A 26,503-nucleotide genomic window follows, 5' to 3' on the forward strand; every position below is an offset into this window, starting at 1 on the left:
AATAATTGTTTGTGCTTTGTGACAATATATGTGTAAATAATGTTCGGTTTGGTAGTAGTTTCGCCGCTGTGCGTCGCTTCTAGTTCATTCAGGAGTCCGTCAACCAACAGAGACCACAGAAGGAGTGACAGCACTCCTCCTTAAGGACAGCCTCTAGTTGTTCCTATGGTTATAGTGTTGCCCCCCAACGACGCTGTCACAGTCCGGCAACACAACATTTCAGTAATCCACTCAACAGTCGAACGCCCTATCATCCCATTTGACTCAGCAGTACGCTGAAGGCGAATCGAAGGCAGTATTGTCGAAGGTGCCGTCAATGTCCATGAAACGCGATATTGCGCATTCTTTATTTAAAGGGCTTTTTTCGTTTTTTTCTCATCGGTATGCGAGTCAACTGGTTTCCTCATCGCAAAGATTTTTGATGAGATCATCCTCGCAAAGGATTTATTCTTAGATGCCGGGTTTGTTATATTTGGTCAAAGGATCTTAATTGATCCTTTGTCGCTAATATTTCGCCGATTCATTTTTATACGTAGACCTCACATTCCTGCGCGGTCTCTCAAGGTTATTATTACACCTTGGGAATTTTCATAGTCTGTTCATAGTCCGTTTGGTTTTGGTTAGTAGAAAACTTCCTTCGTACACAGTACTCCAAGTTCCGTGGTAACTTCGTTGAGATGTTTGGAGTCTATGCCATTGACCTAGAAATCCTCCAAAAACGTTTTATACAGACTACATATACGTGTTCCATTTTATTCTCTTCGGGACACCAACAGCTTTATGAGTTATTTTCTTAAGGTCAACGCAATGATAACAACTGAAATGTGGAGAGCTAATGTACGTGGGGGTATTCCCATTGTTCTCGGGTCTAGGTGGACTGTGCATCAAAATCTATTAGAACTTGAGCCGGACAATTTCGAGCCGAAAAAAATGAGGAAAATGAATACGTGACACGCGGTATTAAATCAAACGAATTTTTATTGTTTTTTTTTTGTCAACTGTACTTCGCGACGTCTGCTAATGCACTGCTTTTTAGTTGCAAAAAAAGTTAGAAAACCCACTGCTAATAGTATGGCGCTGTTGTGATAGGGCGCATCACCGGAACATCCTCCCCTCCTTGAGGCCAGTGTCTCAATTCCCCGGAAGCAGACACAACTTGTGGATGGGTCGTTGATATATAGTTGAGCCTCGTCGTAGAGTCACAGTTCGAACCGCCCCAGTTGCATCCGGATGCGCCTGCACCACTCGTGCTAGTTCCCATTGGGTGGGTGGAGCGTTGTCATTTTTAACTAGAACCAGTTGATCCACCTTGATGTTAGGTTGCGAGGTGCGCCACTTGTTGCATGGCTGTAAACTGATTAAATACTCACCCTTCCATCTATTCCAGATTCTGACGGTGCGTTTGGGAAGTTGTTGCCACCGGTCCATGCGTCCCACTGGTAGATGCTGCACACCTGGTTCAGAAATAAGATTAATCGCCTTCCCGATCAAGAAATGTCCAGGGGTCAACACTTCAACACTGTCCGGATTGCTGGATAACGCACATAATGGTCTCGAGTTAAGACATGCTTCAACCTGACATAAGATTGGCGACAAGTCTTCAAATGTGATCGCTTCGTCCCCAAGTTCTGCTACTAGGTGCTTCTTGGTACTCTTGACAGCAGCCTCCCCTATACCGCCCATATGCGGTGCTGATGGAGGGTTAAATGTCCATTTTATGCCAGGAGTGGATAAATATCGGCTTCCTTCTTTGCTGTGTGACTTAATTTTCTCGACAAACTCTTGCAAAACACGATCATTTCCAACGAAATTGGTCCCATTATCTGACCATATTTCGTTCGGATATCCGCGCCGTGATACGAACCGCTTGAGAACGTTAATAAAGGTATTCGTGGATAGACCACTTCGGATGCCACTTCAAGGTGCACTGCTCGTATTGAGAAACACACAAACACCACGATATAACCATTGGTGACCTTCAGTCCTCGAACACAGGATGCCTTGAGTTTGATTGGGCCAGCGTAGTCAACGCCGACGTGCGAAAACACCCTTGATGCTCGCACCCTTTCCGCTGGTAGGTTGCCCATCAGTTGCTTAGCAGTTTTACCTTTGAGACGAACACATCGCGGGCATCCTTGCACCACCTTGCGTACTACCGTCTGGCATCCAACGATCCAATATTGTTGATAGATAGTTGCACTCAGCAATGACGGCCCCGCGTGCAAATTGCGCAATTGTAATTCACACACAAGCATTTCAGTCGCCACGTGATTCATGGGCAGAATTAAGGGATGTTTCTGGTCGTATGGTAGGGCGTAGTTCTGCAGACGACCGCCCACGCGCATGGTGCCTTGGTCATCGAGAAATGAGTGGTGGGCAGAAAGGATATGTTTGTTTCTTCAGTAATTCCAATTCAGATGCGTATGCTGTGTGCTGAATAGATCGAACCAGCTGTAATTTGGTGTTTTGCAGTTCCATTGGGACCAATTCCCCAATCCGTCGGTCGACGACGATTGATCGGAGATTGTTGATGAACCGGTTAACACAGGCCAATGTGCGGATGATGAACAAAAAATCTGGAACATTTCTTCATGAGCTGCATTTCAATATCGTAATTGGTACGCTTCGAGATAACTGCTAGATGCAGTAATTTCACAGGTTTGATTTCTAGAAGGCACTGGGTACAACTTTCACTCGGATTGATTGACCTTCAACCATGATGCTCCCTGGAACCACAGTAGATTATCGAACGTGGCAAATACTCAAGTATAGCAGATGTTCGGTTAGGCTCAAAGGTCTTCCATTTTCGTGTATGAGAGGAAACCAATTTAAGACGATGGTTGAGTCCGTCCACGCCCAATGCTCTATTTCAAGATGTGATACTGCTTCAGTGATACGCTGCATCAGTTCCGTTAGCAACAAAGCAGCATTCAGCTCTAGTTGTGGAAGCGCCACTTGCTTGATGGGTGCCACACCGGATTTAGCAGCTACAAGAACCACCGAAACCTTACCGTCGTTAACTGATCAGGCATACACTACTGCAGCAAATGCTTGCTCGGAGGCGTCAGAGAATCCATGGAGCTGCAATTGACTACGCACGGGGGCTGTAAGTTGTAAATTGTGCTTCACTTCCTTCCAATCGTTTTCTACTGTTGATGGCAAGGAATTCCACGCGACGTTGTACAACCAAAGCAGTTGATATAGGATCTTGATCTTAACCAGCACAGGTGCTAGCCAACCAAACGGGTCAAAAAGCCGCGATGAATCGGAGATCATCTGACGTTTCGTATTAGCGCTATCTGGAGAGAGGTTAACCTTGAATCCATATTCGTCCTGCGTTGGAAGCCACTGAATTCCTAAAGCCTTAATTGCCTCTCCTTGATCGGAGAGTTTTACTGGTACCGGTGATAGCTCGTCTGCAGAGTCCTCAGTTATAAGATATTTGTAGTTTGAGGCCCATTTCCGCAATTTGAATCCCGCTGCCGATAGGATTTCAGTCGAATCTTTGTAACTTCGCTTGTTACTCTGTGTGGCGTCCTCCTATTTCTTGGGGTTGACCTTCAGTTTGTTTAACCTTCTGGCCGTATCCAAAATCAATCTTGAAACTACGTAGCCTTCATTCTGCCCAAGGGATGGTATCCACTTTCAAGGTAAAGATAGCTTGCTTGCAAAAGCGAGTGCTGAATACGCTACTCAGCAGGTGACAGCAACGGCGGTGGTGGAAGGCGGGAGAGTTTGCTTACATCGAGCGATAGGCGATCATCGAGAAAAGTCAGACCACGGTGAAGAAAAGATGTTCTCGATACGTAATTTCGGGACAGTTTATCGTCACAGCTTCCAATGTGTGACAGAAGGATACCCATCAAAAATGCAGGCCCGTGGTTTGGGCACTTGAGGGGGGGCCGAATCATCGATAAGCGAAGCTAATTTCCTAGAACTCCGGCTAACCGCTAAGGATCCGAAACACTCGCCCCTCTCGCTGTAGAGGACAAAAGCTCTCCTTCACCGCTAACAGTCAAAGAGAGGAAAGCATGTGGGACAACAGCTCCGTCTCGAAGGAACACCGCGGTGTCTTCCAGGATTCCTTGCGGGGAGCAAGGGAATCCGACGATATTTCGTCACCTCGCTATGGAGATTCCAAAAAACTCACCTCTCTAGCTCTACGTCAAGGACCGCTTCCGGAGCAGCCAACAGAAACAACCGCAGCCGTTGTTGTCTCGGATAGTCGGAAGAAACCGCCTGCCTTTCTGCCAACAGCAGCAGATCGACGAAAAGCGTACTGCTACACTGTACGAAAATCGGAAAGAAAAGGTAATGAAACAATAAAAATAGTTTAGTTCTGCTTACTTTTTGCTTGTTATGTTTACGAAAATCCGAAATTTTTGATACAAGCGCTTCCGCCGCCCTGGCAATAATGGTCTACCGGGCAGGTAAAATCAGATCCCAAGTAAAGGGTTAATCCCTAATTACATAGTCGGGGATTAAAAGCATTATTGGGTGAACAAAACAAATGAAACTAAAGTCAACCACATGAACGAGCATATAAAACATTGGAGGGTCATGTTGCATAAACAAATTGCACTCTAAAAATTGTATACTCAAAAGATGAGATTTTTTCACCCAGTGTTAAATTGTTACCCTGCCGGGTTACATGGTACAGTCAAAAATATTCCAGTAGTATAGTTCTTCATGCCATTTAGCACTTTCTTCGTCCAAACAGTGAAAGACCATCTAAGCCGACCTGAGGGAAGTGTTTGGCGTGAATAGCGGCTTGACATTGTTGCTAGCCCTTTGCTCCACAAGCACTCCTTAATTTGGCTAGTCTTCTTCGTACTCAGATGTTCTTTAGGAATGGTACCCTTTTCTGGTAGCTCTTTCGATTGATTACACTTTAGCTAGAGCCTGATTTATGATCAATACTTTGCACAGGTTTCACATCCCCACTACCATCTTTTTGTTTCTTCTGTGCCGTTTGAGAGGTATCTGATACATATATCTAAGCGGTTCCTCTTCCCTTCTGTCTCCGATAAAGACGGCAGTGTTTTGTGCATACTACCGGTGTCATCTTTAGCTGGTTTCTCTTTAGAGTGACGTTGATTCTTTGGATTTGTGTTAAGCGTTCTTTAAAGAAAATCTATGCTTCCGATGCCACATCCTCTTTGTCTAGGTTGACCTATTTTTTCAGGCTCCTTACTGGTTCCTCCGTCATCTGAGTCTTCCTCTACAGTCTTAGCGCCAGCCATACAGCAGCTATTGGATTCAAACGTCGATGGGCTTTTGAGGGCGTATGAGCTCTAATTCACAGTAGATTTGCCAACGATTCGCTGAACAGTTCGCGAGTGTTTTCTCCAACGAGAGACAGGCCCATTTTTAGTCAATGCAAATAGTACATCTCCGAAACTCAACATAGGTTTATACCGGAACGTTCAACATCTACGAATTTTCTGTCGTCCACAACCCTCTGTGACAGATGTCATGTCGGACGGCCTTCAAACTGAAGCAATCTATACGAACCTTTCGGCTACTTTTGGCAAGATTAAACACGCTATTGAAGTGGCAAAGTTGGATAGACGTGGCTATTCTCCATTGGATGCAATCGTATCTCAGTAATCGTCGTCTAACTGTCAAGATAGGTGATTGAGCATCCGAAGAGTTCTTCGCTTCATCTGGTATTCCGCAAGGCAGCCATCTCGGTCCTTTGATTTTTCTTCTGTATTTCAATTCAATGACATCAATTTTTGTTTAGAAGAACCACGCTGATGACCTCAAGTTAAACCACAGAATCCGGAATACTGACGACGCAGCGTTCCTTTAACACCAACCGGTATGCTTTGCGCAATGAAATCAACCGAATGACCTTAAATACTAAAACTTACGTTCTCAAGGAAAAAATGCCAATTCGATTTGAATACTGTCTAGCAAAATACACGCTTAACAGAGCGAATCGTGTCAAACATCTCGAAGTTTTTCGCGTTGAACAACTGACGTTTAAGCAGCATATCAGCTATATTGTCGCAAAGGTATCACACTGTTTGGGGTTCGCAATGAAAATATTTATGCACTTTTCAGATATTTTCTGCTCACTCGTTCGATCAACACTGGAACATTGCTCAGCTGTGTGGAACCCTCATGTGAATGGTGTCCATCGAATTGAGTAAGAACAGCGCGTTTGTTCGGCTTGCCCTCCGTCAAAATATGATCGCCTGTTCGAAAATAGAAGATTATGTTTTGTCCAGCTTTTGATGGATGTGGGGTCAGATGTTGATATCGGCAACAAGTTCATGAACTGCCTCGTTGGTGCCAGACTCGTACAACTGTAAACCGTCAGCATATAGCTGATATGCACATTTTAAATGGCTCGGGAGGTTGTTGATGTACAAGCTGAACAATGAAGCGCTCAAGCAGGATCCCTGTGTGGAGTTCCATCAAATGCAGCTTCTTCTGTGAAAATGATGCATTTACCAGTTGACTCCGCTGGCCTAGAAATGATTTGATTAGATCACAGGCGGTACCGGAGAAATTTAATTCTTGATTGTCCTTCGTGCCTTACTTATGATGGCTACCGCAGTTGAAGGCAAGGGAAAAACCGACGAGGACCATGGCTTTGCAGGAGTCTCGGTCAAGGTTGTTGCAGACATCGTGAGTTACCTTTTCAAGCGCAGTCGTTGTACCAAAGCCTTTTCTATTTGCTGATTGATATTTCGCCAGGAGCGGTATTCAGTGATTCGATTTAGCAGAACCTTTACAAATATTTTAGAGATGGCTATCAGGTCCGAAAGGCTGTTACGGATGGGTTATTTTGGGGTTCATTTGTACGACAGCCTTCTTCCAAATTGCGGGGAAAACTTGGCTATCAATAAACGCATTGTATAGGTGAACCAGCTATGATCGATTTGATACAGGGACGGAGCATTTTGTCGAAAGAAATAGGGATGCAAGTGGCGTTGGTCTGAATTTCCCATGTTCTCTTCGAACTACATTTGTGCAAATATGATGGCCGACTGCTGCGCGGTGACGCGGTTCTATAAAGACTGCTTCAGGCGTACTTTCAGTTGATAGTAGTCGATGTCCGCCAGCGAAAATATTTCTTGCTTTGTTCAATTTGATTAGCCGAGAACTGATATCTGGAATGTTTAATATGCAGGGGAGATACGTATTGTTTGATCTGAGTAGAATGATTGTTATCAACCAATAAGTGAACTCTATTCAAATGGTGCTTTCAAAGAGTTAGAATATTTTTGCTGAGATGGGACTGGTTGGTGCTAGTTCTGTGGCCTTCGTCCGGCGTGGTACTTTGTCGTTCGTACGGATGTCTTCTTAACTGGTTGATGGATGTGTGTTCCTACTTACGAGTAAATTGATCACTTCGCTTGGGCTGGGATACATGTGGGTCCAGTTAGTTATTGAAACTAACTGGACCCACATGTATCCCAGCCCAAGTGAAGTGATCAATTCACTCGTAAGTAGGAACACACATCTATCAACCAGTTAATAAGACACCTTGGGTAGCTAGAAGAAGCGATTGGATCTTTGAGGGAAGCATGCGCAAAATTATGCTCTCCTGCCGAGGATCAATGTTTACTTGACAGACAGTCGCTACATTGTCCAATTGTGCAAAATTTATCTGCCGGAATGGAACGAGATGCACTAGGCTGTCATATCACCCCTTTTTTCTATAATGAAATTTTTTCGTAAAGAAACGAATTTTATAAGTTTGCCCGAGTGACTCTTGGCTACAGGCGACCAGGATGCTGGATGTCTTTCGCAAACAATCAAACAAAAAGTAACAAATAAATATAACTTTAACCGTCTTAATATCCCTTCAATTCTCTCTGGCGAAAAAATACACTCTATGGAATGTATAATACAAATTTGAGTATTTTTCCACCTTGTGGTAAACTGTTATTCCGAGGATCGGGTTACAATTTTTTGATTAAATTTTTACCATTTCTCATAAAATTGATATATTTGAAATCCTCTACGCAGTCCACTATATTATACATGTATTTGCTACTGGTTCGCCCAACTTGAAAAAAAATGTCGTGGAATCTGGATCCTGGAGGGGCCAGTTTACAATAAAAAATAAAATAACACATTTCTTGCTCATTGAAATTGAAAAGAAAACTTCACAGCTTTTCCTACACTCCAATAAATCTCAAAATTGTCCATACCCTTTAAATGTAGCATTCAGTGCAACGGGGTGGGAAACACTCACCGAGGAAGGTGAATTGTTCGCATTTGGAACGACCCGAATCATCATCGCGAGATCTCGCATGCTTCTTAGCTTCACGGTCGACATCGACATCATTGAAGTCGATCGTAGAGCAGTGGAAGAGGCATGTGTGTCATAAAAACGGAAGCTTCTAGAATCGAACTAATTTTATGAACCCTAACAAGACAAAGTAAAAATAAAAGATTCGGTTTCTGGATTCATTGTCTGTTTGTAATCGATGAAAATGACGTGCTAATACTAGGGTAAAATCATAAAAAGAAAACAACTCGGCGTTGGTTAGTAATTTTTTCTTCTAGCCTTTTTTAATTACGACAAAGCGAAGGTAAATTTACACTAAAATTGAAAGAATAAAAACATGCACCCTATAACCGTAACGATTCCCCTTTATTTTTCGCCTTGCTCTTAGCTTTGGATTCCGGTCGGTTGTCCTTGTTTCGTTAATTATTAATATTTAGATTTTTACAGCCCTAAACAGCTCAATAGCGTAACAAACGAACGACATGCGCTGCTGCACCACCCCCTACGGCGATTGCGGTGGCTCCCGGCTAAAGTACGGAGCCGTGTCCTGAACCAGCAAGGTATGGCACACGTCGCAAACCTTCGCCGGGCGCCGATTGGTACCGGTGGGAACAGTTTTCACCAGACACGGCTGACAGTAGATGGTCCCACAGTGGCGACAGTGCTGCTTTCGCCTGGTCACTGTAAAATCCTTCCGACAGTTCGGACACTGATCGACATCTTCCTCGTCCTGCCAGCGAACCTGGGTATCGGCCGAGCGGATCTTTTCCAGCTGCATCTGCAGCGATTGCGATAGCTTTACAAAGTCCTTCTGGACGGCTTCATTGTTGGCGAGATCCTCCTGCAGAACGCTCATCTTATTCCGCAGATCGACATTCTGCTTGTCCAGTTTCTCGTTGGTTGCCTGCAGTTCGATCGTTTGCATTCGCAATTCGGATATTTGTCGCTTGTTTTCGGCATCGGCTCGTTCGAGGTCCTCCTTGAGGGAAGCCAACCTTTGATAGTGCTGATACTGCTGACGCAGTTGTTCCTCCTGTTGGGTAAGTTTGTTGGAGTAATCTCTTTCGACGCGGCGCAAATCACGCTCACGTAGATGCTGCTGATCCCGGAGCAGTGTAACCTCGTCCTGCATGCTCAGCGTCTTTCGCTCGGCAAACTCACAACCGGTTTTAGTGACAATCAAATTTTCGTGCAACGTCAGAACTAGCTCGTTCAGCTCGTCAATGTTCTGAGGAAGGTTGATCTCCTGATCCTTGAGCATTTCCGAGTTTTCCAGATATTTGCCGGAAAGGAATTCGTTATCCTTCTGGAGCATATCCAGATGCCGATAAACCTGCGGAAAGGGAATGCGCTTGTTTGAAAAATCGTTTAGCATTATTGAAACATGTTTTATATTTTTCATAAATCTACTACTACAAACAATAATATATTCAAGTATAGTGTAAAATTCTATTTCACCTTCAGAAAAATAGAATTTAGCTAATAAACTAACCAATCATCTTGCGATACTTCTGTAGGAAACCTTTCTTCCCACCATCAGCAGTTACCTGTTCCCGTTCTTCCGTTAGCTTTTGCAATTCATCGTTGACGCTTTGTTTCAACTGGCCGTAACCTTTCCGCAGTTTACCGAGCTCCTGTTCCGCTTTGCTCGTCTGTTCATTCAGTCGTTGCACCTCAGCCTTGTGTTCCTCTCGTTTCTGCTGCCACTGTGCCTCCAGATCACCCCGCATAGCTCCCTCCTTAGCCAGTTCCTCTTTCATCCGTTCTACGCTCTTCTCCAGCTGTTGTACCTTCAGTTTCTCACCGTTTATTAGTTCTTGACTTTGAACCAGCTTTGCTTCGTTGGCGGAGCACATTTTACATGTCGTTTCTTCTTCTTTCGTAGCGTTATCAGATGGCGTAACTGGTACCAATTTACCTGCCTCTTTCAGCATTCCAACCAGTGCCGATTCCGGTGCCTTTCGACTATCGCTTCCCCGCTGAGTCTCCATCTCGTCGTAGGCATGTCGTAACTTTTCTTTCAGAGTTTTGATTTCCTCTTCCAACGGAACTACCAACGAGCGCAGAACCTCAGCATCTTCCTGAGCCTTTGTGCAAAAAAAAAACGAAACGTTACAAATTCGAACTGCCTTCCATTTTTGGACTCCCACTTTCATGCGGATTAAACGTTGACGGACGAAAAACATGGAAAAAGCAAGAAAATAAGCAAGGTACGTACATATTTGTTTACCTTCCGCATCGAATCCTCCAGATTGTCGTGACTGCTGGAATCGGATGCCCCCAGCTTGCGAATAATCTTTTTCGCCTGATTGAGAACCGGTGCCAGTCCGGGTGAATCCTTCGGCAGTAAAACGAAACTTCAATAAAACTAAAGCTGAGATGGATAAAGATTAACACACACACACCTGCTGGGCCGCAACCAGTGCCTCCTTCAGTTCTTGCTGTTCCGTTTTCAGTCGTTCATTTTCCTCCGCCAGCCGTCGTATCTCTCCCTGGCAAAACGTGGATTCGTCAACCGTTTCCTGTACCAGCTGCTGAAGTGTTTGGATTTCCTCTTGCGTTCTTCGATTCTGCTCTTCCAAATCCTTCTCCCGGCTGTACTCCATCACCATCATCTGTGATTTGGTTTCCTCCAGCTCCTTCCGAGCCAGATTGAATTCCTTGGCTAATCGCTTGCATTCCGCTGTAACAATTTACCGAATAGTAAAAATTATTGATTCTTTCATCTATCATCATAATCACGTACCTTCTTTGGCTAGGTACAGCTCTTTCATCTTGGCCCGCTGCTGATTGAACTCATCCCGTGTCCGTTTCAATTCCTGCTGCAGGTCACGTACCTTAGTGGCATCTAGCTTCTCTTCATCCGTGACTTTCACCTGAACTGGTATCTCGTTGACAGCATTTTTGTCAAGCTCTTGCTTCTGTTGCAGTTCGCCGCTAGTTGGTTCCAACATCACTGTGAGCTATATAATTGCTCAGACGTTCAGGTGGTAGAAGATATAGGCAACAAAGTTTTTCCAACGGTACCAACAACAGCAGTGTTACGAATTTTCTCCTTCGACCAAGAGTGGGCTAGTCATCGCAGTTGGGGTTTCACTTTTTTGTTTCGTGATTTCGATTCGCTCGGCAAGGGGAAACGGGTTATATTCTAGAGTTCTGACCAGGTTGATACGACAAAACTGGTCAAAAAGATGTTGAATTCACATCAAACAATACGAGAGCATGGGAAAATATATGAAAGAACGCCACCTAAAAACTTTTACGAGTCGCTGCTGTAATATTTTGGTTTTCTCTTTTTGACAACTGTCAAGCGATGGTAGCAAGCTGACGGTTACCAACAAATGTGTACGCTGAATTGAAACTATACATGTTTCTTTGAATATAATGTTCTCGTAGAAACAGGACCGTTCTAGGGACATCAATTGCGACGCATTTTTGAAAATCAACAAAATTAAATGCATTTCTCGGCAAACATATGATTACGGCATAAAAGCCAACTGTTAAAATTATCTTTGAAGGGGCATTCCGAATAAACCGTTACTGGCCGAACTCTGTTCACCAGGAGTTGATTTTGACTCAAAAACAAAGCGTATTTTCGCTATTTAATCAACAAATTCCAATCTGGTGATTGTCATCGTATGAAATTCCACAATCAATCGATTATTCAGCAATAACATTTATTCGTGAGACACTTAAGCTTAGTATATTCTTACATTCGTTAATGTTATACACGGTACATGCAATCGTGAATCGCCTACAATTTGGTATTTTGTTCTTAACCCTACAACATTAAAGTGTATCTCTTAAAAAATAAGAAATCTTCGCCTGTAACACTAAATATTCACCACATGCAGATGTTTAGTTTGGAACCCCTCCTCCACACGATCCTATGCCATTCATGTGTTTTGTTCAAAATGGAATGATTTCCGCCGATCGATAGCTGTTTCAATTTCCAGTGTAGGAGGAGTTCCTGCATTTCTTTTTTTTCGATTTTTTACCCGAAAACATCGCGGAAAAAGTCTGAATTTTTAACAATAGTTGTTTTAATTTTAAACTGTATGTATAAATTTTTAACAAAAGCTAAGCAACAGTTAATCAATATTATCTGTTTGAGTGACTCAAAACTAAAGTTGCTGATTAGATTTAGTATTTTTAGTGCCACGTGCACGTACACGGCAGAATATTTGAAAGGACGATTTTGTCCTTTTTATTTGTCGAATCCCTTGAATTTCCAATACAACATTCGCAAATCTTTTAACGACTAACCAGTGCTTCAGATTTTTATATTTGGATGCAACTTTCACGTTTTAGTTAAGGAATTTGCGTTTCGACTTCGTCTCATCTGAATCCGATACTAACTGATAGAACTAAGCTAGCGCCGGATTGACGCTAGCTCCAACAAAACGGATTCTGATTAGAAGAAGTCGAAACGCAAATTCCATAACTAATTTAGTTATAGGTTTTGTGCTCTTCACGCGCAAAGATGGTTTTAAACCATTTTCTCCTTGATGGAGAAAACTTTCATCCAAACCGAAGAGGATCGTGTTACGCGTGTTTATTCTGTCAGAATTTTCCTAGAAATGCCCAAAAGCGATATTTACATTTTTAGAATAAAAAATAATCAATTCAATAGAAATGATCGCTCCTGAGGAAAGGTTAATACAACTTTAACGGAATTCGTTTAAAAATAAATGTCAAGTATACTTCAGTATAGAATATCGTTTCTCGGAATCTTCGTTAAAAGCTAGAAATAGCCAGACTTATTCTGCATTACGACGGATTGATTCTTCGAAAGAATGTGATGTGATCGAATCTAGGTCTCTCTTGGCATCCAGTCAGAACGCAGAGTAAGGCTGACCGTTGAACTGGAATGGCGTCCTTTAAAAGGTAACATCGGTTTCTGAGAATTGATTAGCAAAGTTATGGCTTATTTTTTGATGATTCACGTTCGATTTCTATTTCCAAACTTTTTTTCAAATGTAATTTTAGATACAGTATTTGTCCAGTACTAGGCTGCTCAGGGTTTACACGCTTTTCGGGAGAATCTCGGACAAATCGTCACAAATAGTCTAAGAAAGCTTTGACATTTGGCGACATAGAAAAAGTTGTTTCCTTCGTTCACTGGTGGTGTGATCTGCGAGAAAAAAGAGCCTCTGTTATTGACCCGCCATAGGTCCGAGAACCTCCCGAAAGTTTGCAAAAAAATTTCAAAGTTAGTGTCAAATTAGCTTGACATTGGCCCAAAACTGGTCCAACTTTAATAGCTCCAAAATTGGTCCGAGATCGATTCAAAATTGACCCAAAATAGGACCGCAATCAGTTCAAAATTGGTCCAAAATTGATCCAAAATTGCTCATAAATTGGTTCAAAAGTGGTCAAAAACTGGTCGCGAATAGGAAAAATTTGTCCGAATTTGATTCATAACACTGCGAAACAAAAAAAAAAAAATATTGAGAGCAGAACGAAAAAAACATGGCAAAAGTTTGGAGTCCCAGGAAACCCCTTGGAGCAAAAATTTAAAAAAAAATTGGAATGGGGCTTCACAGTTTAAAATTAGGTGAAAATTGGCATTTTTGATCAAAATGGGAAAATTCGATCAAAAATGTTTTTAGCGGTTTTCGTTTGTTTTAACACCAAATGCTAATTTTTCATGTTATTTTTAGACATATTTCGACAAAAAAATTCGATTTCCAACATTTCATGTCTCCCCTCTTTGGATTTTTTCGAATACAAAATCAATATTCAAACGCCGCACCCCGTTAATGATGTCCGATTGAGCTGAAAAAAATGCAACAATACAACGGAAACAAGTTTAACTACTCGTCCCTCGTTTCCTACAGCTGCCGACTCCTGTGACTTGACACCTGACAACGTGGCACATGCCATTCCGTCAGCTAGCGCCAGTACCTTTCATCGGTCCTTGTACCCTGAGAATGATTGCGCACTACCACACACCAAACTGACATCGTGGGATTATCTTTTCTCACAGGTAATAAATTAACGAGTATATGTCCACCCGAAGCGACTGCAGAAACTACACATATCAAGAGTATCATGTCATCACGCCTGAATCGTCTTCGGATCCGATATTCGTTTCGTCAATCGTCATTATACGAGTGGAGACTCCTGTAGCGATTCAATGATACACACTGACGGTCATGTTACGGTGTACTATCGAAATGTGCGAGGACTCCGAACTAAAATCGATGATTTCTTCTTGGCTGTGTCAGATGAAAAATATGATGTTATCGTTCTGACCGAAACCTGGCTGAATAATGAAATCCACTCTGCTCAACTGTTTGGTAATGTCTACACAGTTTACCGGAACGATCGTGATCCTATTTCTTCCAAAGAAAAGGAGAGGAGGGGGCGTACTTATTGCCGTCTGCAACAAGCATAGTTCCGCAAAAGTCGGGACTGGAGTTAGCGCTGCTGTTGAACACCTATGGGTTAATGTGTTTGGTGCAGCAAGTACTATCGCTGTGGGCGTAGTTTAGTTGGCACCGGAGCAGGCGATCGATGAAGATATTATACAAATGTTAAGTCTGCATTCGTTGTTACGGAGTCATTAAGACCATACGACACTCATCTTCTTCTAGGCGACTACAATCAACCAGACCTTGTTTGGGTAGGCTGTTCTACTGGTTTTTTCTATCCTGATCCATTGGAATCCAGCTTTTCTACAGCAAGCTCCAGTCTCATGGATGGTATGTCTACAGCGGATTTTATACGGCGACATCGACTCGTCCGTCTCATCGTTTACTACCACAATTACATAGTTGTTTCACCAGTGTGTTCCTGCTCCTCGACAACGACGAAATTCGCCCTGGTCAAATGCTCATTTACGCCAGCTGAACCACCGATATCCTGCAGAAAAACGTCAGTTCAACATTGCCAGCAATAATTATCGGATATATAATCGTTCGCTCTACTCGAGCTATATTCACCGCAAGGAAGATGACCTTAAACGGAACCCAAAAAGTTTTTGGACTTTCATGAACAATAAACGGAAAGTGAATGGTCTTCCAACAACTATGTTCCTAGGCACTCAGTTAGCTGATGCTCGTGAAAAGATTTGCAATCTTCTCTAGCGTGTTCAAAAACTTATTCCATGTTAGATGAAACTATATTAATCAAGCGCTACGAACTGTACCCAGAGACGTGATAGATGTCGGTAATATCACACTTTCGGACCAAAACGTTCTTAATGCTATTCGAAAATTGAAATCATCTGCAGTTGCTGGTTGTGATGGTATTCCTTCGATTGTGTTGAAAAAATGGGCTGACACAATTGCTACCCGCTCTGACAGCCATTTTTAACAAGTCAACGGATTAAAACTATTAGAAATTTTGGTGGGTGATGTGCTTTTCGCTGCAGTAAAATCATACCTTTCGGTTGATCAGCATGGTTTCTTCAAAGGAAGATTAATAGATACGAATCTTACTAATTTTTCATTGCACTGCATCAAAGCTATTGAGAAAGGAGCGTAAATTGACACAGTCTATACAGAGTTCGAAGCAGCCTTCGACTGCGTTGATCACCTACTGCTACTAGCAAAGCTTAACCGATTAGGTTGTTCATCACGCTTCACCCCTTGGTTAGAGCCCTACCTAGTTGACAGGCGACTTACTGTCAAGTTTCGAGCATACCAATCCTACAAATTTACCAACAGCTCAGGTGTTCCACAAGGAAGCAACCTGGGACCGCTATTGTTTTCAATATTTTTTAACGATGTTTGTCTAATCATCCCACCGGGTTTCCGGATTGTTTGTTGTCAGATCTAAAGAGGACTGCAGAGAACTATGACTAATTGAGCTATTTGAGGACTGGTGCTTTTGAAATCAACTGACTATTAGTGTGCAAAAATGTTATCTCATTTTCGTGTAAAAAATTCTGTTAACTGGATATATAAAATCGGTGGAAGTCAGGTTGAGCGAGTAAATTTGGTAAAAGAGCTTGGAGTTCTATTGGACACACAGTTCTCGTTTAGAAATCACTACTCAAGCATCATTGCTAAAGCATGTGAAACAAAAATTGGCTATACCCAAATCTGTCATCTAATAGCCCAAAAACTGGATGGTATCTTAAAAGGGAATATGAATGGGTGCACTCACCTTTGATCCATCGCAGTCTTCTTTGTCGTCATTTGACCACGAGGATGTGTCGCACTCCGCTTCCGCTGAGTTCGAGTGCCGTCCTTACCGCGCCGCCTAATCTTCACTTTACCCGCGCCACGAACAATCGCACGAGGACTCACACAGTCACGGTCCCCCGGGCGGATGAGTGAAGAGAAAGATTCCGATTGCACTCTGTTCCGGAGTGGCGGGACGAAAAGAATCAACAGGCGTACACTGAGACTTCTTCTGAGCAGAACCCCAGGAATACCGTTGCTGTCCCTTTGTCCTGTTCCGGGACACTTCGCCTGCTCCGTTGATGACCGCCTTTCACGACGCTGGCTCCTTTTTTTCTCTTCGCAACGGCTGCAAACTTTTAGTCACGCGGTGATCACTCTTCTCCGGAATGGCGGGGTGGAAAAAATGAACTGTCGTACGCTGGGGCAATCTTCCGGGCGGAACCACGGGAATTTCGTTACTAGTGTTTTGTCCGGTTTCGGACACTTTGCCTGCTCGATCAATTCCCGCCTGGCACTGTCCTGGCTCCCTTTTCCGCAGTGGCTCACCAACTTATTCTTACACAACGAGCACATTTTTCCACCACCTTTTTGTACCGCCGGCTTCTTTTCCAAACTCAACACAAGAGACGCTCTACTTTTTTTCTTTGACGTCCGGCCTTTTTATCCAGTATATTTATCGGTTTTCAAGCGAGCATGTTGAGGCATACCTTCTTGTGTAGGGTGTGCCGTGCACGTTCAAATCATTTACCCCAAGAACCATCATTAATAAATTTTTTTATGCTACAACTCATTGCGCATAATGATTTTAATTTTAACAAAAACTTAAACGTTACAAGCAAACACAAATTTCGGTTTCATAATCAGAGTTACCAACGGATTTTGAGATCCTGTTACTGTTCGTTCGGTCTTAGAAACTGCTTCGATTATATGGAGTCCGTACGTTTGCATCTGGTTCAACATTCCAGAAGCCATTCCAGGTCGATTTATCAGATTTGCGCTGAGGTTTCTCCCTTGGAGTAATTCTTTTAGTTTACCGCTGTCGGCTTGCTCGGAATGGAAACTCTTCAACAACGACGTAGCTCGACCAGAGCTTTGTTTGCTTCTGAACTTCTGCTAGGAAACATCGACTGTCCCCCGATTCTCGAACAGATCAATCTTAACGTACCAGCTGTATAGCTAAGATCGAGAGATTTCTTGAGGTTGAACTTAAGCCGAACGGACTGTGAAAAAAAATGAACCAGTTCAGTCAATGCTTCGGGAACTCAACAGAGTTTGCCTCTTGCTTGATATTTCACATTCAGTGGATGCTTTTAAAAACCGATTGAAACTTTTTAACTCAACTGTTTGATGTCAATGTAAATGTATTTTTATTTGTGTAAGTTTTTTTAAGTATTCATGTAGACTCTTTTTCAGATGAAATAAATAATAATAATAATAATTCATGTGAGACTTCATGCGACGATTTAAGACGACCATTACCATTGATATCTTCCCTCTTGAACACCCCTAGTTCTCCATACAAACTTTGGTTTTAAACTGCGAAGCCCCGTTCCAATCTTTTACAAAAATTTCTTCACCAGGGATTTCCTGGGACCCCAAACTTTCGCCATTTTTTTTTCGTTCTGCTCCCAGATCGTCTATTGAACAGAGTAATCGGTCCAAAATTAGTTCAAAACACGAAATTATTGCGACACATTCAACAGGGCATAACTTTTTTACCATTGTGTAAAAATCAATCAAATTTTGTACACTTTCTCATTAATGTGTATTGTTTACATGCTGTCAAACTCAAAGTCGTGTTTTTCGATTCAACGAAAATGGAGGTGAACCAACACGAGTCGAGAGAACAAATTCTTTCCAAACACCTGGAATTTACTGACCTGTCGCACCGGCAGTTGGGAAAAATGTTGAACATTCACCATTCAACCGTCTCCAGAGTGATGAAGTGGTTCCAGGAGCAGTTGACGTTGGACCTCGGCAAAGGAGCTGGAAGAAAACCGGGATCGGAGAACAAAAAGACGGAGGGAAAGGTGAAGCGGATGATTAAAGCAAATCCCAACGTCGCAAGCCGTGATTTGGCTAAAAAGATCGGCATGTCGCAGAGCTACGTCCAGAATGCAAAGAAGAGGGCTGGACTACATACATACAAGGTACAGAACTTCCCAAACCGCGATGAGGGGCAACAATCGACGGCTAAAACTCGGGCACGGAAGCTCTACGAGAAGATGCTGACAAAATATGGCTGCTGTGTGATGGACGACGAAACGTATATAAAAGCCGATTTTAAGCAAATTCCGGGGTTGGAGTTTTTCACCGGCAAAAGCAAGTTCTATGTGGACGACAAATTTAAGAAGAAGAAAATGTCGAAGTTCGCCTCCAAATATCTCATTTGGCAGGCCATCTGCTCTTGCGGACTGAGCCTTTCGTGACAAAGGGCACAGTAAATGGCGAGATCTATAAATCTGAGTGCCTCGAGAAGCGCCTTTTGCCGTTCTTGTAGCAGCACGACGAAGCTCCGATATTTTGGCCAGATTTGGCATAATTCCACTATTCTAAGTGTCCTGGAGTGGTATGAGGCCAATTCTGTCCATTTTGTTCCAAAGGACATGAATCCGCCAAACTGTCCGGAGCTGCGCCCGGTGGAGCAGTACTGGGCAATGATGAAGCGGGAACTTCGGAAGAGCAAGAATACAGTCAAAGACGAGAAGGACATGTTAAGAAAATGGAAAAAAAAATTGAGAAACTGGTACCGCATGACACTGTAAAGACTTTGATGGAAGGCATCAAGCGAAAATGCGTTCAATTTTACACTCAAGGCTCCATCGATTAACTTTTCTTTTGATTTTTGAAGTAAATATATGTATAAAACTACCCTAAAATTTTGGTTTGATTTTAAACATTATAAGAAAATTGGCATGACATTTTCGGTGTCGCAATAATTTCGTGTTCCCCCTTTTAAATTAGTCAGTTCGAAACTGAACCGAGACTTTTAATTTTTGTCCGATATTGATCCATAATCGGACCACAATTGGTCCGAAATAGGTCAGATTGATCAGAAATTGGAAAAATTAGGCCGAAATCGGTGTATTAGATAGGCACTTAAAAAGGAAAAGTTGTTTCATAGACAGATTTATTCGCTTCGAAGCGAATTATAAGCCGTATAACACTTTCAGTTCACCGATTAAAATAAATTACAGGACAATTACAGTTCTTAAGAACGTTGGTCCAAGTCAATCCGGTATGATTTCCTTCATTTAACTTTCCATCACTCCGTTCTATTTGCAATTTTCTTTGTACTTCGTTCCAGAAAAATTATCCAGAGTATTAAATAATTTTTTGCAGTCATCAATCTTTTTTCAATCAACTGTTATACGGAATAAATGCAATCGAAGCAATCCACGCTTTGGAGTGTGGATAGGTGGTATCTATGGTATTGTTGATGCAATCAAATCAACTCTTGCTTCATTATAAAAATGACACCTTCACTTGCATCGCAGGCCGTTCAAGATTATAATTGATTTTTTGAAACTTTTCGCAACAATTTCAAGTTCTCAAAATCTACTCGTGTATCGAAACCAATGTTTTTAGTTTAAGGTAACTTATGTACCAAATTAAGCAGTAGCTGTCGTGAGCATGCTTGAAGGAACTTTCGCATCGGAAATCCAAATTTCCAACTTTGCATCAAATGTTTATAGTATAGGTGAAAACTACGCAAAAAAGCTTATTTACATTTAAAATTAGTAACAGATGGGACATTTTTATTTGACTCACTAAAATATTGTGCATCTAGGACTTGGTGAAAATTAACAGTAGTCAGAGTAACACAGGTTTTCAAGTAAATGCCTTCGATGTAAATGATTATCTGAGAGGGGAACATAAATTCCAATATCTCCTGGTTTAAATAAACTGAAATCAGTTCTAGAGTTCGCAATAGTCGACATTTGCCATTCAAATCGCTAACATATTCATCTTTCCCCTGGTGGACAACAATCGAAATCATTCAGGTTAATCGGGAAACTTCTAGCTCTAAAAACGTTACTTTTTGACAACTGTTTTTTTGATTATCGCCAAATTGATAAACAACTTTTCGAACAACACTACTTACTACGCTTCCCCAAGTTTCTACTTTCGTTCTTTTGATTAGACGCCTTACCTTCCCCGTTTCCGCTAATGTCCACCGCCGGATGGGCCAGCTCCCGACTGACTGTACTTGGACGACGACGGTCCACGATCGTAGAAAAGCATGTACGCCGGACTGCTCAGTACTTCCTCAATACTAACTTCCTTGACGACAGCATCCGAGGTGTAGAACCATCTGAGGAAACAATCAACCATCAATCATAAATACCAACCAGAAACAAAAAATCCCACTTGTGAGAATTCCGCAGCGCCCCCCGCCTATACGTCACAAAGTGTCCACTGTTCGCCTCCCCCGAGTGTACGATCACCGCCAGCAATCGGTACAGATTCTTCGGAAACATTGCCCCGAACGTGTATGATCCGAAGTTGAAGGCACTGCCCACGGATCCGACCGGTGTATTCTGTTCCGTTCCTCCTCCTATTCCTCCACCGCCGCCGCCGACCGATGCTTCGTAAGCTGCCGCACCAAGACTGGCCGAGTAAAGCGACATCGTAGAACCCCACGGGGTACTCATGGCACTGTTCAAACTGGGCTGCACAAAGCTATACGGAGCCATCGAAAGCGTCTCGGGAAAGTGCACAAAGTCCTGCCGTTTGTAGGCGTGCCCAGTTGGGAGCCACGTCGTACGGGCGATGTGAATGCACAGGCAAGCCGGCAGCTTGCTAAAGGTCAAAGTCTTCGTATGAGTAGTCGTTTCGTTGCACGCCTCACACTGAACCCCATTCAGTGTCTCCGGTTGAATAAATTCCGTCAAAAGACTACCAATCGAAATCCCCGGATTTTTAATCTCCGGAAGCGACAGAGTAATACTGTCGAATTTATCGTACCGAACGACCGATTTGTAGCCGCAACCGGAACAGCACAGTTGACTGCTCAGTCCACCGCGGAACGGGTGAGGAACTTGGATCTGCTGTCGATCACCCCAAACTGAGACACGGCCTGGCCCTCGGGTTAGCCGTTCCAATGACCGGCACGACCCAGACGAAGATCGCTTATTCAATGCACCGTTGCCGACCATTTCGGTCGCCAGAATAGATCTCGGACGACTTGGTCGTCCACTGAAAGTTGAAATAATCGATGGCGGAGAACCGGCACAATCCATCAGCGATCCGTCCTGAGCCGCCATCGAATCTTCCGTTTCCGTACAGGTCGAATGCGGAGAATCCGGAGTATGTGCCTCAGACCGCGTATAACGCGTCAAATTCGTACTTTCATCGTATTCAGCATTGCAAAAATCTGAAAGCATCGCGCTCGATGGGCGAGCAGGAGGCATAATCGATTGTAACTCCATCTCTCCCAGTGCATCCGAAAGGCAACCGATTTTTTTCGGTTTGGTAGCTTCCTCCTCTAGTGAGTTTAGCAACACATGCAGTAGCTCGTGAGTGTCGTGCTCGTCAGGTGGAATGACCCACCCGAGGGAGTGCAGGGCACGAATAACTGCCCCGGGAGAATACGGATCTCCACGAAGCGTTGGATGTGTCCCATTGACCACTTCCAGTACATTCTGGAGGGAGCTGACAAGGCTCTTTTTGTCCTTGGTATTGTGCAGCTGCAGCCAAGCTATGAACTGAGGACAGGCTGCTAATGCCTGTAGCAAGGTGTTCAGAAAACAGGTCTTTCCAAAATTATGCAATCCAGCAATTTGGCCACGTCGTTGACGCAATCGTGATGAACCTGAAATGCAATCAAATTATGATGAATCGTTGTGCATATAGTGGGATGAGTCTTTTCCGCTTCGCTATCTATTATCATGCAGATTGATTATTGATTTTTCTTACCCGATGGACCCCAGAAAACAAACGCCCCGACGACCACGGCAGCGGTTACTCCCGCTGCCATAAGCAGCTTGTCACCTTCCATTGCTACTCTACGCACTACGCTTACTGCATTCCAAAAACAGCACCAATTATCACTGCTGTTGATTAGATTACGTTTGGTGAAATTAGAAGATACTCTTGATAAAAAAAGTTCGCTTGCATTTGCAACGATTTTTTCGTTATGTGGATTTTTTCGCTTTGTTTTGGTTGGATTGACATTTGGGGATGGTGGCGTCCGATAAAAACGAAACAGAGCGAGATGTGAGCTGATGCGAATACTGTACTTTTCACTGGAAACGCGCCTTTCGTAAAAAGAAAATGAAATTGATATCGAAGCATACCCGAATTGAAATGTACACTTACAAAATTATATTTTTCATTGTGACAGTATAGTTAAGCTACAAGACAAGTCTGCAAATTCGCAGACTTTTAATTTAAGCTGCAGATTTCGATGACGCAGATATTTGCAGATTTTTTAGTTTAGTTGCAGATATTTACAGATTTTTGAATGTAAAGGCTTTTGATTACACTAGCTTTCATGACATTTTTGTTCTTCCCAGACTTTTAAAATTATTATTGCAGACATTTGAAAAAAGTACCTGGCATCTCTGAGTTGGACAGAGGTGTGACCCAACCAGCGAATCACGACTGTAGTTGGTAAATCGATTACTTTGCACGCAGCTCACCTGGGTTTGATTCCCAACCCCGCACATAGGATTAGAGATTTTTCTAAATGGATTAACCCCAAAAAGAGAGTGAACGACTTTATGGGCAAAACCTCTATAACCCAAAAAAAAGCTTGTGCATACACGGAATCGAAAAACTACCAAAAGTTGAGCTCTTTTGACTCAATCTCGGGGTATCGTGCAATAAGGTAAAATAAGGTAAACCGTGTTGAAGGTAGTTTCCCTTTAACCACGGCAAAAACCACAACTCATTGACAGGTTTTTTTTATACTGAACCTTGAGTTAAATACGCCTAAATTTAAGTTGAATCTACCTAATTTTGAGTATCAAACAACTCAAAAATACCTTATTCCATGGAAGGCCTCGATTGAGTCGAATCTCTCTCTGTTTATTTTTAACAACACTAATAAGTGCGAAGGCGACGCAAAACTCAAAATTACCTAAATTTAAGTTAAAAGAACTTATTATGCGGGTTGTTTTATTTTTCCGTGTAATTATATTTTTCTTGTCCACTTCACAAGAGAGTTATCCGAGTTATCCAGGAGGGTGTCACTCCTGTCATCCGCTATGGAGATATACAGACTTTGACAGTAGTCAACATATGTGGGCCTAGCCGGCTCTAGGCCCATGTCGCCCGTGCAATAGCATTAGGTTCTTTATTGGCACAGTTAACCACACTTTTCTTGACAGTTCGCTTGTACTGTTTACATGGACTTAGAAAAATTTGTCGACGACTAGATTCGCTCGAAGAAAATCGTAAAGAATTTTTCTAAGTCGATGTAAGCAGTACAAGCGAACTGTCAAAAATGATCACTCAGTTCATTTGTGATGTCAGCGTAAAGTAGTCAATTGGGTTGTTTTGATCATAACAAAGGCAGATGTTGGCTAGGACAAAATGGCTGCCTAGCAGGAGCCTGGAGTTATCCCATAGACCTACTCACATCTCTAAAACAGCTGCTGCAGAGTGTTGAATTTAATTTATATTCACCACTGTCAAAAAAGCTCCAAGCTACCTTCGTCATCGTCTCATATTCCCTAAAAAAATTTTTTCATCGTGTTTAGTCACTGCTGTTTGCAGTTATTTTTGGAGAAAAAAAAGTTGTGTTTATCAGTTCTAAAGTGCAAAAATATACCCAATTCCTTCCCGGAAGTAAGTACTATCCCAGCAACGTGAAGGTTACCCTGAATTGACCCGTTTTCTCGACTATTTTCCACTGCACCGACCGTCGGCCCCGCTTCGATTTGCAACGATTGAAAACGTTTCAAAATGGCTTCATCGTTGAACCGATTTTTCACCAAGAAAATTGATCCCACCGTGTACGGATACGAGGAGGAAGATGATGAATCCGCCAGCAGCGGCAGCGAAACTGAAACCATTCCGGAAGAGGAGGACGATTGCGATGATAGTGATGAACAGTTGCGATCAGTTAAAAAGCGTCGCATTTCAGCGATCGGTGGCGTAGCGCTAGATAACCACACGGAGGGAAAAGCATGTAAACTACAGCGAAATCCAACGCGACGTCCGAATCCAAAAATTTCCAATCGAAATGCACTGCTGGCGCGAGAGAATCGACGGCGCAAGAAGGAACATGTTGAGAGTCTCGAGAAGGAAGTGGACGAGTTGAAGGAGGTCAACTATAAGATACGCAAAGAGATGAAAAGGAAGACGAAATTGGTGGAGCAGTTGACCCGAGAAAGGAACTATTTGAAGAATGTTATTGCTAACAGGACGGGTATAATGGCAGTACTGAATTCAGTTAGAAGGATCGGTTTCCCTATGACTTCGTCCGGATTGAGTTATGTGACAGAGGCTGCCAGAACGCCAGCAGGAAGTAGCAGCGACGAGGGATTTGCTTCACCTCATCCTCCGATGCTTACCGACGAAGATAACAAATTCAACACGCACGGTACTGTCACCACAAAGGAGGATCCATATTTGTCCAGCTTTTTGACCGAATTCGAATTTTCATTCCCAGATTTAGGTTTGGCGTCGCAGGAAGTACTGTTTGACGAGGAGTTCAGTCGGTTACCGGACGTGGACGAGCTTCTGTCGACTATGACGGGCAGTAATCAAGTAATTACCACTGAACATAACTATTTTGAACACAGTAATGAAGCCTCGTTGGAATCAGTTTCCGCAGGAGCAGATGCAGGAGGTGTGTGCGTTCACATCGTGCCCGGTGGGCGAGTGTCGGTGGAGTTTTGCGCCTCCTGTGCGCTGAGCTCCCACCGGGCATGGCTCGAAGATGCACAGGAGCGATGAATCAGGTCTCAGTAGTATGTCCGTATCAAGTTTTTTTTACTAAGATAATTACACATTTGTTTTCGTTAACAATGATAGTGGATAATATTGTTTAGATTTGCATAATTATGGTAGTTTGTACGCTACATTTCCTTTTAACTGAATAAGAATCATTCATTCAAGTAAGACAGAAGAATTCCGATAAAAAAACAAGTTGGAGTAATGACGTAGAATAAACAAAAAACAGTCGCACAAACATATCCTAGTCGAGATAGAAAAAAAACACGTTACTAGTAATGTATGTTGCAATTTCAGCTGGCTACACACGCACGAGAAGCATTGATTTGAAACAGAAAAGACGTTGGATTCTTCATGTATCTAGCTTCAGTAACCGGTTATACAGGATGCAAAAGAAGGTGGGGCAGTCAATCCTTGCACATCGAGTGAAGTACAATTGGCCAATGCTATTAAACCCTTCTCAATTCACATTTGCAGCAAGGATGGTTCTCGGAGAAATACCAGAGTAGGAAGACCTAATGCAGCATCCAGTTTCGCCGTTGTATCGTTTCAAAAAAGAGGGGAATCTTTAGTTCGATTCGGTGGAGTGGAGAAATGAGATAATCTTGAATGTTGATTTTACAAGAGCACTCATTTCTCCCGGGGATCATCGAGTCCAGCTAGAGATCACCCTGTCCTTTAAAGTTACCCTGTTGAGTCACGTTGCTTTCACTCCACTTTTTCTGCCATTGGATTGTTATTTCAGAAAGTTGGATTCAATCAAGAATGAGAGAGAGATAGAGAAGTAGCTTCAACTCTAGAGACTGTCGGCCAAACTCGTTCGTGCCACTCTGGTAGGTATTCTATTGCCATTATCTCCAACTTGTTGAACTATTTTTATTGTTTTTTCGAACCAACCGTTACGTTTTGGTTTCAAGTATAGAATAAGTGAATTCTCATCAGCATCCATTTTAGGTAAGCTCATATTTTGTCTTATGTATATACAAAACAAACTAAACTACTTAAATCTAAAAGATAGGATAGAAAGTCACAAGTAAAATAAATACAAATAACGTATCATACTGTTTGAAACAGTGAAAACATGCTGTCCAGTTATTGTTCAAACGAAATTCCTTAGTAAAGAGATAAAGTTACAGGCGTCAGATCTAATTGGAAAACGTCGCGATCCATGGTTAAAACCATTTTGAAACCCCTCAGAGGCGCAAAATTTTAT

The 26,503-nt window shown here is 42.7% G+C and overlaps 4 protein-coding genes across 12 annotated transcripts; 1 reads left to right on the forward strand and 3 right to left on the reverse strand.

The window, feature by feature from the left end:
* Positions 1-1,131: 1,131 nt before the first annotated feature.
* On the reverse strand, positions 1,132-2,345 carry LOC131676191 (uncharacterized). Its single transcript, XM_058955313.1, has 2 exons — positions 1,781-2,345; positions 1,132-1,691 (listed from the first exon to the last, which is right to left on the reverse strand). Exons 1-2 carry the CDS (start codon positions 2,343-2,345, stop codon positions 1,132-1,134), a joined length of 1,125 nt encoding a protein of 374 aa, XP_058811296.1.
* Positions 2,346-8,505: 6,160 nt separating this feature from the next.
* Positions 8,506-11,542, reverse strand: LOC131689590 (rab GTPase-binding effector protein 1). 2 transcript variants are annotated; one of them, XM_058974799.1, is made up of 5 exons: positions 10,998-11,542; positions 10,657-10,934; positions 10,482-10,589; positions 9,799-10,338; positions 8,506-9,584 (listed from the first exon to the last, which is right to left on the reverse strand). In XM_058974799.1, the coding sequence occupies exons 1-5, from the start codon at positions 11,203-11,205 to the stop codon at positions 8,754-8,756; spliced, it is 1,965 nt and encodes a 654-aa protein (XP_058830782.1). In that variant the 5' UTR covers positions 11,206-11,542; the 3' UTR covers positions 8,506-8,753. The 2 variants fall into 2 exon arrangements, with proteins under 2 accessions (XP_058830782.1, XP_058830775.1); XM_058974792.1 differs by having other exon boundaries at positions 10,470-10,589.
* Positions 11,543-11,907: 365 nt separating this feature from the next.
* LOC131689601 (ubiquitin carboxyl-terminal hydrolase 30 homolog) lies at positions 11,908-22,561 on the reverse strand. Its single transcript, XM_058974811.1, has 3 exons — positions 22,306-22,561; positions 20,758-22,201; positions 11,908-20,701 (listed from the first exon to the last, which is right to left on the reverse strand). The coding sequence occupies exons 1-3, from the start codon at positions 22,385-22,387 to the stop codon at positions 20,554-20,556; spliced, it is 1,674 nt and encodes a 557-aa protein (XP_058830794.1). The 5' UTR covers positions 22,388-22,561; the 3' UTR covers positions 11,908-20,553.
* A 1,493-nt stretch (positions 22,562-24,054) lies between these two features.
* LOC131689608 (uncharacterized) lies at positions 24,055-26,372 on the forward strand. Of its 8 annotated transcripts, none has more exons than XR_009305435.1 (5): positions 24,055-24,937; positions 25,007-25,104; positions 25,163-25,311; positions 25,588-25,688; positions 25,768-26,372. XR_009305435.1 is itself a non-coding variant. In XM_058974843.1 (3 exons), exons 1-2 carry the CDS (start codon positions 24,298-24,300, stop codon positions 25,291-25,293), a joined length of 927 nt encoding a protein of 308 aa, XP_058830826.1. In that variant the 5' UTR covers positions 24,055-24,297; the 3' UTR covers positions 25,294-25,311; positions 25,588-26,372. The 8 variants fall into 8 exon arrangements, 2 of the variants coding, with proteins under 2 accessions (XP_058830826.1, XP_058830813.1); XR_009305436.1 differs by having other exon boundaries at positions 25,163-25,307; XR_009305432.1 differs by having other exon boundaries at positions 25,007-25,311.
* Positions 26,373-26,503: the final 131 nt, after the last annotated feature.

This window comes from Topomyia yanbarensis, chromosome 1 (genome assembly GCF_030247195.1).
Source record: "Topomyia yanbarensis strain Yona2022 chromosome 1, ASM3024719v1, whole genome shotgun sequence".
Taxonomy (NCBI): Eukaryota; Metazoa; Arthropoda; class Insecta; order Diptera; family Culicidae; genus Topomyia; species Topomyia yanbarensis.

What these genes read in the sequence shown, in the direction of transcription:
- LOC131676191 (XM_058955313.1), bottom strand. Translation starts at nt 2,345, where the DNA reads ATGCGCGTGGGCGGTCGTCTGCAGAACTACGCCCTACCATACGACCAG. An exon ending in AATGATCGTGTTTTGCAAGA is followed by an intron (nt 1,692 to 1,780) that starts GTTTGTCGAGAA and finishes ACCCTCCATCAG; the next exon opens with CACCGCATATGGGCGGTATA.
- LOC131689601 (XM_058974811.1), bottom strand. Translation starts at nt 22,387, where the DNA reads ATGGAAGGTGACAAGCTGCTTATGGCAGCGGGAGTAACCGCTGCCGTG. An exon ending in TGTTTTCTGGGGTCCATCGG is followed by an intron (nt 22,202 to 22,305) that starts GTAAGAAAAATC and finishes ATTGCATTTCAG; the next exon opens with GTTCATCACGATTGCGTCAA. An exon ending in GCGCTGCGGAATTCTCACAA is followed by an intron (nt 20,702 to 20,757) that starts GTGGGATTTTTT and finishes TTGTTTCCTCAG; the next exon opens with ATGGTTCTACACCTCGGATG.
- LOC131689590 (XM_058974792.1), bottom strand. Translation starts at nt 11,205, where the DNA reads ATGTTGGAACCAACTAGCGGCGAACTGCAACAGAAGCAAGAGCTTGAC. An exon ending in GCTGTACCTAGCCAAAGAAG is followed by an intron (nt 10,935 to 10,997) that starts GTACGTGATTAT and finishes AAATTGTTACAG; the next exon opens with CGGAATGCAAGCGATTAGCC. An exon ending in TAACGGAAGAACGGGAACAG is followed by an intron (nt 9,585 to 9,798) that starts GTAACTGCTGAT and finishes CCCTTTCCGCAG; the next exon opens with GTTTATCGGCATCTGGATAT.
- LOC131689608 (XM_058974830.1), top strand. Translation starts at nt 24,298, where the DNA reads ATGGCTTCATCGTTGAACCGATTTTTCACCAAGAAAATTGATCCCACC. An exon ending in TAACAAATTCAACACGCACG is followed by an intron (nt 24,938 to 25,006) that starts GTACTGTCACCA and finishes TTTCATTCCCAG; the next exon opens with ATTTAGGTTTGGCGTCGCAG.